General features: G+C 43.0%; 1 protein-coding gene across 1 annotated transcript; it reads right to left on the reverse strand.

The window, feature by feature from the left end:
- Positions 1 to 1463: 1463 nt before the first annotated feature.
- Positions 1464 to 6934, reverse strand: sox10 (SRY-box transcription factor 10). The gene is made up of 3 exons (XM_075453955.1): positions 6490 to 6934; positions 4508 to 4773; positions 1464 to 4398 (listed from the first exon to the last, which is right to left on the reverse strand). The coding sequence occupies exons 1-3, from the start codon at positions 6921 to 6923 to the stop codon at positions 3602 to 3604; spliced, it is 1497 nt and encodes a 498-aa protein (XP_075310070.1). The 5' UTR covers positions 6924 to 6934; the 3' UTR covers positions 1464 to 3601.
- Positions 6935 to 9596: the final 2662 nt, after the last annotated feature.

The following is a 9596-nucleotide window of genomic DNA, read 5'->3' on the forward strand; positions in this document are numbered from 1 at the left end:
CTATTATATTTTATAAAGGCACTCGTGTCTTGGGGGTGGATTCCCTCCAGGGATTCCCTCAGCCACTGCCCTCCCGTTAGAGGTGGTGGTGCTGGGCACCACCCGTTTTACGGGCATCTGCCTTCTTTCTGTTGGCTCAGTAGAAGTCTGTGTTAGTTTAAATAGGCTTAATTATTTAACAGAACATGATATAGATGATGACTCTAAATTGTCCTTAGGAGTGAGTGTGCATGGTTGTTTGTCTCGTTTGTCTCTATGTGGCCCTGTGATGGACTGGCAGCCTGTCCAGGGTGTACCCCGCCTCTTGCCCATTGACCGCTGGGATAGGCTCCAGCCCCCCCGCGACCCGACTGACGGATTCAGCGGTATAGATAATGGATGGATGGATGATATAGATGAGAAGACATAGATGTGTGTGAAAACATCATTATGTTGGGAATAAAATGATTGCACAGTCAAATAGCCACTTAATATTTACTTTACAGTGTAAAACATGATCAAAATGAGCCTCCATGCCGAGGTCTCACCTGTTTGAACATTGTTTTTATATGTCATCTTAAACTGGTGCCAAGTGCGCTTCTCCCCCGCGGGATTGCACCTAAATGAAATAAATGAATGGGCTACCATTCAAGCAGTTTCCCTGTAATATTATTGGGATTGCAAAGGACTCCATTTAAACTTACACTTTTGCTGCTGCAACGGTGTTGCCCTTATTTCTAAAAACGTGTTGAAACTCGCCGTATGAGCGCATTAAGATTTCCAATTCGAGGTTGGTGACTCGTCGAATCGGGGCTCCATTGATGCTGGCTTTTTAAAGTTGTGGTGCACGCGCTAAACTCAAGGTGAACCTACTCAGAGTTGATTAACCTCACTCAAATCAGCGTTTCTGGAACCGAAAACTCAGGGTTTTCTATCTCAGAGTAGATCAACTCAGAGATCAGGAATAGACTCAGAGTTGGTTGAACCTGCTTTGTGAAACGGACCCCTGGTAAAAACCAGTGACTTTTTTTCATTGTGTCCTCATACATATAGCCTCAGAACTGAAAGAGGGTGTGCTTTCTTTTTCTCATGAGGGATCTTCTGTATTTCATTTTAGTCGTTTTAGTGTAAAGCAATTTGTGTCGTGCTCGTGGTTGAAAAGTGCTATATGAATAAAGCTGAGCTTATTTGATACCAGTTCAAGGGAATTAGCCGTTAGCTGAACAGAACTTGCCAGAACCTGTATCATAAGATGCTTTGAATACATACACTTTATATTTCTGTGTTATTTCTTGTTAGTTTCACAACAGCTGGAACATTTCTTTAACATTGACTATTTGTGGTTTAAAAATCAAGACACCACCGAAACTTATTTTTACTGCAGCATTTCATGTATGATTTTTTTGCCTTTTGTTGTTAGCTTCACTGTAAGAATGAGGCAGACTTGTCTTCAAGTAGAAATTAATAGTTTTATTTCATCTGAGAGGAACAGATAATTAGTCATCATCACATCTTGAGGCTTTTATTCCTGTTGTAAAAGTTTGGTGGCTGTTCACTGCTTCCGTAAGATTCCTTTGCAATAGAGAAATAACGGCGGACACAAACAATAAACCAAACATAAATAAGAAATTTAAAATTCATTGCATTCACCTCTGCTCCATGTGCTGGGGGTAAGTGCTCAAATACGTCGACTTTAAGCTTTAACTGAGCAGTTAAACAGGCAGCAGTACATGCATATTGGTCCGATCTGGGTCCAGTAGCGATAGACTTTACATGAAACAATTCAAATTAAATTCATTAGGATTCTATACCTTTGCGCGTGGAGAGCATGAAATTCAAATGATGTAGATATATCAATATAATGAAGAAAAGTTACCAATGAAAAGGAGAGAAACAAAATACACAAGGAAAAATTGACTTACAATTACAAAATTGATTGACACAAACATGAAATGAAATTGCTTTCTTTTTTTTTCTTTTCCTTTTTTTTTTTTTACCCCTCTGCACACTTTGTTAGTAGCATGTATTAGTGAAGGCAAGGCACATTTTATATTTAATATCAGGTTGTGTTAAAGCACTTCATCTGTGGCAGCTATTTCTTAGTATTGGCATTTCCTACACTGTAACTGTACCTAAGTTGTTTTTAGTAACTACAACCGAAAGATTTGACTGTTTCACACTGAATACTGTTCTATAAACACATTTTGCATTACACACAAGCAAAAACCAAAGGCACTAGTGAAGGTTTTCAGTGTAGTTAGAAATATCTATCTATATATATATACATGTATGACAAAGTTGTCACAGTAAATGTCACAGTAAATCATTAGTTTCTTGAATGTACTCTCTACTGTCACACTGCAACCGTCATAAATGAAAATGGATTATCCGAGTATAAATAGAATTGTCTTTTACTTTGACTCTTAGACATGAATATGTCAAAAAAAAAAAAAAAAACAGTCAGACTCATCAGTGCCACTGTGAAAAAGACAAAAGTAGTTTTTGACACAAAAAAAACATTTTAAAGCAAATTAACAATGAAGAAAAAGAGAAGCTGTTGGCAGCTAAGAAACGTCTAACTAGCTACAAAATGTCAGGTAGTTTTGAGTGTCATGTTGGGAGAAACGTCCATGAAATACGTTTCTTCTCTATAAAAAGTAAACAAAAAGTTTTGGTCTCAAAACTTTGGTCATTTTTTACAAATATTTCACATCTGAATGCATCAATATACAACAGGTACATTTATAACTTCAAGTACACTGCATTCATCTAACCTGATAACAGTGAGTCAGTATGAGCATCGCTTAAGGCTAAATATACACGTCACTTTGCAAAACCTCAGCATGGTTTATACGCCTGTTCATTCTGTGTATGAAGACATTCTAAGTGGACAAAAGGGAACAATTTGTGACAAATAGGGACAAATCTGACTTTGATTGAATAGTGTGTTATTACGATTTCTTTTGTAGACTTTTTAAAGAAATATACAACATCTGTGTGGTAAAGGGGCAATCCTGAATTCAAAATGAAATGCCAACTAATAGACCGGCACCCCAATCTTGTGGCATATAAAAACATGTCATACCGAAGAAATTTGGCTCCTTCTCAGTCACACCCTTCATAACACAGATTAGGAACGTGCTAAACACCATTGACTCCCTGTTGCTGGGGAAGGGGTTTGTAGACTACGGTATACCTCTGTGATACAGTCTTCAAACCGATAGGGACATGACCCCTTACCATCCATAAAGACTGTCACTGATGTGTTTGAGGTGCTAGAGGCTTTGCTGCGGTGGTGTTGGGTGGAGGGTTTTCTTTGCATCCCCAAAATACTACTTTCTCTGACACCACACTGAGTGCCACCAAATAATCAACAACGCTTTAAAACACCACGCTCCAAGCTTATCCTGGGCTATGACAGCATTTTCTCATCGGGGCAAGATCAGAAGAAGGTTTCATCCCTTCTGCTTTCCCAGCCGACTCCCCCAGTGCCTGCCCACTTCCCCCAGACCAGACAACTTTCATCACCGATACCACCAGCGGTGCCATTGTTGCTGCTGCCTCTGCTTTTTTGGTCTGATGTTGGGGCTGAACCTGCACCGCTACCCTCTGGCCTCATTTGTCATGGCCGCGACAGTGTTGTGTAGACAGGCTGCTCCCAGTGTGTGGGGCTGTGCGACTGTGATACGCTGGCTGGGTCAGTGATGGCAGTGTAAAGGGGCCTTTGGGAAGGCCCCATGTAAGAGAAGGCAGAGTACAACCCTGAGGCCTGGCTAGAGTGGGCATAGTATGACCCCGAAGACTGGTGGTCGGCATATTCTGCAAACTGAGCCCTTGAGGCCAACGAGGGGAAAGCAGAGCTGTAATGAGGAAGGCTGACATGAGTAGGGGTGTAGGTGACATGAGTGCCTGGTGAGGCTGCATCTGCAAAGTGACCCCCAGGACCCCCTGTCTCGCTCTTGATCTGCGCCTTGGAGCCGTCTGAGCTCAGAGGGGAGCCGTGATGTTGCTGTGGCTGCTGATGCTGCTTGGAAAGCCAGGCTGCTGAGTGTCCGCTGGCTGCTGCCAGAGCTGAAGAGATACTATAGGTGTACGGAGAGGCTGGAGAGGCCGCTGCAACTCCTCCTGCACCACCACTCGGCCCAACGCCTGGGTGCCCATTGGGGGGCAGATACTGGTCAAACTCATTGACATCAAAAGGCTCCATGTTGGCCATCACCTCATGGCTTATCTCGCCAATGTCCACATTTCCAAAGTCGATATGAGGCTTCCCTGATCCTGGAGGACCTGAGCTTCCTTCTGCCCCCATTGTGCTTCGGGAGCCCCCATTCCCAGCACCCTCCCTCTTACCATCTCCTATCTTCCCAGACTGTTCAGTTTTGGGAGTGGTGGGAGGTGTGGGAGGACTGTGGCTCTGACCTGTAGAGACACAGGAAAGTTGTTACTACACCTCTTTGGCTATGCACATTCGAAAACAATTACCTAACAGTGTGACAGAGATGTCTGTGAGAGGAAAGCCGCAGCCCACCTGCAGCATGAGGGTGGTGCCCCTTTGCCAGAGGGGACTCGGCTCCCCCACCGAGGACCACTTCCAGGTGTAGTCCCTTGTGAGATTGGCTGTGGCTGACCTCACCCTCCAAATGGCTGTCAGTCTCACTTCCTGACCCAGAGCCAATTTTTCCATTCTTGCGGCGGCGTGGCTGGTATTTGTAGTCTGGATAATCCTTCTTGTGCTGCTTCCTCAGCCTCTCTGCCTCCTGAATGAAGGGTCGTTTGTCGCTCTCATTAAGAAGCCTTGGATTGAAAGAAAAGATTTTGGTAGATTGGGTAATTTAAGAATTAGAAAAGCAGAGGCTAAGCATTCCATCGAAATTAGGTGACAGAGTGGGTTTTTGCAAAAAGAGTGTAGAAATTCAACTTAGAAAACTTTTCTGTTGGAAATCCTAGTTATCTGAGAGCGTTTGTTTACAATAACAAAATTCTAAACTAACAAAAAAGAAAACAGTAAAAAGAACATGAGCACCAGGTATTTTAAAATAATTTTCACACAATAACATATCTTTTTTGTGCATTTTAAGAATCTATGGAGATTGTAAAATTGTCCTCTATTGCCTTGGGGGTTGTTTAATTTGCTAAATCAGCACAGCTGCATCTAAAATCTTGCCTGCTTGAGGCTTTTTACCTCTGGATAGTAATGAAATAATAAAGGCAGAGTTTGCATCCTGTCTGCAAACATAGAACTGAGCTCCTGTGACTACTACTGCTGGCAGGGATCGCATGAGAAACCCCTGACCTTCCAAAGCATCCCCATTCATCGTGTTTCAGGGCCAATTAACTAATCCTGACTGAGCCCAAGGTCAGGTTTTTATCTAATTAATACTCGATCCAAACAAGGTTAATTCATTTAAGTTTTCTGAGCTTCTTGACATGAATCGGTGAGTATTTGTATGAAAAGCCGCGAAGCATAGCCGCCAGTGTAAAACAGACATTGGACAGAAATTTTGGTCAGAAGAATTAGACCATTTCAGAACATTAACTGAGACATTAGATATACAGAAGTCCCAATAACAAGGAACTCTTGTAATATTTTCATATTTACTAGTTTAATGTTTTGTTATAAATCTGAAGTTAATGGTTGGGAAAACACCCTGTTTTGCAAGAGGGCATAGCCTCAACAGACTATGAAATTAGCCAGGAACATGTGACCATGACACACTCAGCCCAGAAACAACTGCTGCTCAGTTGTTGAGCTGTCACCGAAATAGGCCAACGAGATGGTTGGGGGAAGTCTCCTAAGTTATATTCAACTCATGGATTAAAAAAAAAATTAATAAGAAACGTTTCACAGATAATACATATCAGTAAGTATTGGCTTGCTACATTTTAAACTGTGTCCTTCTTCACAGTAAAATGAAAGCTAACATCCTAAAATGTGAAACTGACAGGAGTAGAGGCTTACGCTGTACATAATTGCATTATGCCATGAAATCGATCTGAGATGTAAACATCCATGTCTCATAGTATTAGTGTTTAGATGTTTGAGGCTCATCTGATCTGAAAATCGAGTTGAGAATAATGGAAATGGGATTAAAATGGAAGGAACTGGGGAAAATAGTGGGGGACTTAAGTCATGCCTCTGTAGTTGGTTGTTTATCCGTCAAAAATGGATGGATAAACAACAAACTACAGCCTATGTGATCACTTCAACCTGATGGAATTACTCCTGAAACCCAGATCTGACCCCTGCCCTTCCCCTGTTCCCCACCTTAAGTCCCACCCTTTCAGTGATCTGTCTGCAAATATAACCAAGATTTATTCAGAAGATTTTTTTTTAAAAGAAATATTTCTAAAAGTTGCTTTGTTTGGTGATATTTTGACAACAGCTGTTTCCAGAACCACACCTTATTGGGCTGGAATTATTCTGAAATCCTGCCACGCTCGGAGCATTGCAGTAATTTGAAAGCAGTGGACTATCATCAATCATCTATGCACATGATGTGGTCTCCTCACCTCCAAAGCTTCCCCAGGGTCTTGCTGAGCTCCGCGTTGTGCAGGTGCGGGTGTTGGTCGGCTAGTTTCCTGCGAGCTGCCTGCGCCCAAACCATGAAAGCGTTCATCGGCCTCTTCACGTGCGGTTTGTTCTTGCTTGACGTGTTCACGCGCACGGGCATCGGTACTAGGGTCCAGTCGTAGCAGTTGAGCACTTGGCTCACCGCGTCACGGATTCCAGCGGGGAAGCGTTCGTCCTCGTCGTCAGATTTAACGGACGAGCAGCCCGCCGACGCGCTGTCCAGACCCGCCTGCTGCGGCTGCTGCTGCCCGTGGAGGGGCGAGTCACCCCCGCATGCAGCACCGGAGGAGTGACCCGGTGAGAGGGAGCGGCTATCGTCCGACATGCCGGGACTGAGCTCAACCTCAGAAAAGCTCTGCTCTTCTCTGGACATCTTTCTTTATACAACCTAAAAACCTGCGCCTAAATGCTCAGCTCTACCTGTTGGGCTCCTGGTGCTCCTGTGTAGTCCTACAGTGAGTGGCAGCTGTCTGCTCTGTCTCTCTGTCCTCCTCAAAGTTATAATATAAACTGCCAGTCTGTCTCGACTCTCAGTCTCCGTTGCAAAACTCTGTGAGGATTCCACATCAAAGTTCTTTCCATCCGTGTTGCTGGTATCATAGGCGGCTCTGTCCGCACCTTTGACCCCAGTTTACCTGTCAAAGGACAAAGGTGTGCGCCAAACTCGCTTGGCCTCTTTTCTCTCCCGACTTCCCCTTCTTTCTCTCCACGGTTTGACCCGTGGTTAAAATCCAACAGCAAGGACCTGAAAGAGCAGGTTGAAGAGTATTATTAAAGTTGTATTACATAAACAGGAGGCATCCGATTAGTGTAAGAAGAGGAGAAGAGGAGTCAAGACCCATCAGGGAAGTGATGTGTTTGATTGTGCGTAATTTCTTTATCGGCAATACACGGACTTTCTAAAGTAATGTGTATCTGCAGAGCTCCTACATAACGCTGACGCGGGTTTCACCCTCCCGAACAAGCTACTGTTTAAGGCTTTACAGTTATTCCAAGCTCCCAGGAGAGAACGCTTTGGAATGATACGAGGCCGCATACAGCACAGACCTTGGATTTATACTCAGCTCTTGGATAAACACGACCTGGCGCTGGAAACATAAACCCCGTGTGCGTGCGTTTCCCTGCGCGTGTGTGAATCAGACACAGCTTGCTTGTGTGACAGGGGCAGGTCTATCGGCGGGAGAAAAACGTGTTGTCGTTTTGGACTAATAAACCAACACCCTCCCTCGAACTTTACGTCCTAAATCAGCGCCCTTTCTATGAACCAACGACACACAGCCCGCTGCGTTGTTTTCCACCTAAAAAGGATGTTGTTGGGGATTTTAGAGCGTGCGGATTATGAAAAAGGCTGTCAACAATTTAAAAATGTGGGACAGTAAACCCAATATAACAACCACCGAGTTTCCACGAAAATATTTTTAAAAATCATTTGTGAGGCATGCGCAAAAACGCGTCGAAATCTGGCAAATGTGCCGAACAAGCTCGTTTACCAAGCCAGGCAGTTTCTAATCAAGTAGATAAAACACTATTGAATATTACATTACAGATTGTGTCTCGTGGCTCCGATGAAAGTGTTTTGAAAAACAGATTTTAAGTAACATTTGAGTGGGTGTCCGGGGTATTCATTTCCAGCAAAGGGACTGCTAAAGCTTCACCACCTGTCCAGTTTTGATATTTGCTCGCCACCTGGACTGCAGGACCAATCCACAGGCTGTCACCAGGTCTCAAGAGACCTCAGTGCGTAAACGTCGTGCGTAAAAAAAAGACCAAATAACTTTGCGCGTAGTTGCACAACATATTCCTTCTTTTATTTAGATTTAAACATGAAAATGCATTGACTGAGCCGTTCGACGCTGACCATTTTAACTGTGAAGTTTGTTTTCTTTCTGACTTCTTTCCTTTTCTTTTTTGGCATAAGTACGCACCATGTTAGGAACAGACACACGAAGAGTGAATCCATCATGTGAAAACATGCCTGATTTATTGTCTCCTCAAATATAGCATACCAGCCTGAAAACTTTCTGCGTGCTCTTTAGATTCTGATTGTTATTGATTTACATAGGCCACTGAGCAGATTTACCGCGCGTAATGAATTTCGGTGATGTGAGCTCATTATCACCGGCTGATTTGCCAATAAGTTGGCCTTAATTTGCTTGCTCGAAAGTTTTTTTTTCTCTCTTTTAAGCTCAGCCAGCGCACGTAGCTGCAATTTAGCAGCAACAACCACAATATACTATTTAAAAAGTGCACAAAATGTACCTATATAACTAAGTAGAGTGTAAAACTCAATCATATTTTACTTGCAATAACTGTAAAAAAAAGAAGAAAAACAGCTTCAAATAAAGCATCTCAAATAAAAACACATTCTGTAGCCTTATCTATCTGAAAAGCTTGATTTTTCTTTCATTGTGACAGATAAGAACAATGATCAATTATCCTTTAGATATACATCTCTCAAATTAGTTTAGAATAAAACCACTTGTTGCACGCATAAAATGAGTCGTTAAAATACATAATCATACTCCTACGGGGTCACTTTTAAGGTTCCAGAAAGGACATGCAGTCATTTTGCACAACTTATGAGTGCCAAAACTGTGAAATTAACTCTTATCAACTATACAAGTAACATTACAACTTCAGTTCTTAGGTTGATAGAATTTTGACCAGAAGGACTAATCAAATGGCACAGTCAGTCGCCATCAGCAGAGAGCAAAGGGTTGGAAATGCTAAGCGCCTTACTTCAGTTATGAGAAAAGGAGGTCGCCGGTTTAGCACGAGAATCCGTGAGTTCCCGAGTTTCCAAAGTGACGCTCGCTCCCAGCCCCCTCGCCTGCGCCGCCCGAGTATGAATGCATGCTCTGTGTGTCAGCAGCAGGGCTTAAAGAGCCCCTTGTATGAGACTGAGAGAAAAAAATAAAAAGATCCTGGGGACGAGTCTTAAAGGAGCAGCGCACATTTTCAGTCTATCTATCTGTCTGTCTATCTATCTATCTATCTATCTATAGAGGTCGAATTCATTTGGCTTAGGCCTGACACATTTTACGCA

The sequence above is a fragment of the Odontesthes bonariensis genome, chromosome 21 (genome assembly GCF_027942865.1).
Source record: "Odontesthes bonariensis isolate fOdoBon6 chromosome 21, fOdoBon6.hap1, whole genome shotgun sequence".
Lineage (NCBI taxonomy): Eukaryota > Metazoa > Chordata > Actinopteri > Atheriniformes > Atherinopsidae > Odontesthes > Odontesthes bonariensis.

Coding starts and splice junctions, on each gene's coding strand:
- sox10 (XM_075453955.1), bottom strand. CDS start 6,923: ATGTCCAGAGAAGAGCAGAGCTTTTCTGAGGTTGAGCTCAGTCCCGGC. Junction 4,774..6,489: donor ACCCTGGGGAAGCTTTGGAG/GTGAGGAGACCA, acceptor TTTCAATCCAAG/GCTTCTTAATGAGAGCGACA. Junction 4,399..4,507: donor GCACCACCCTCATGCTGCAG/GTGGGCTGCGGC, acceptor GTGTCTCTACAG/GTCAGAGCCACAGTCCTCCC.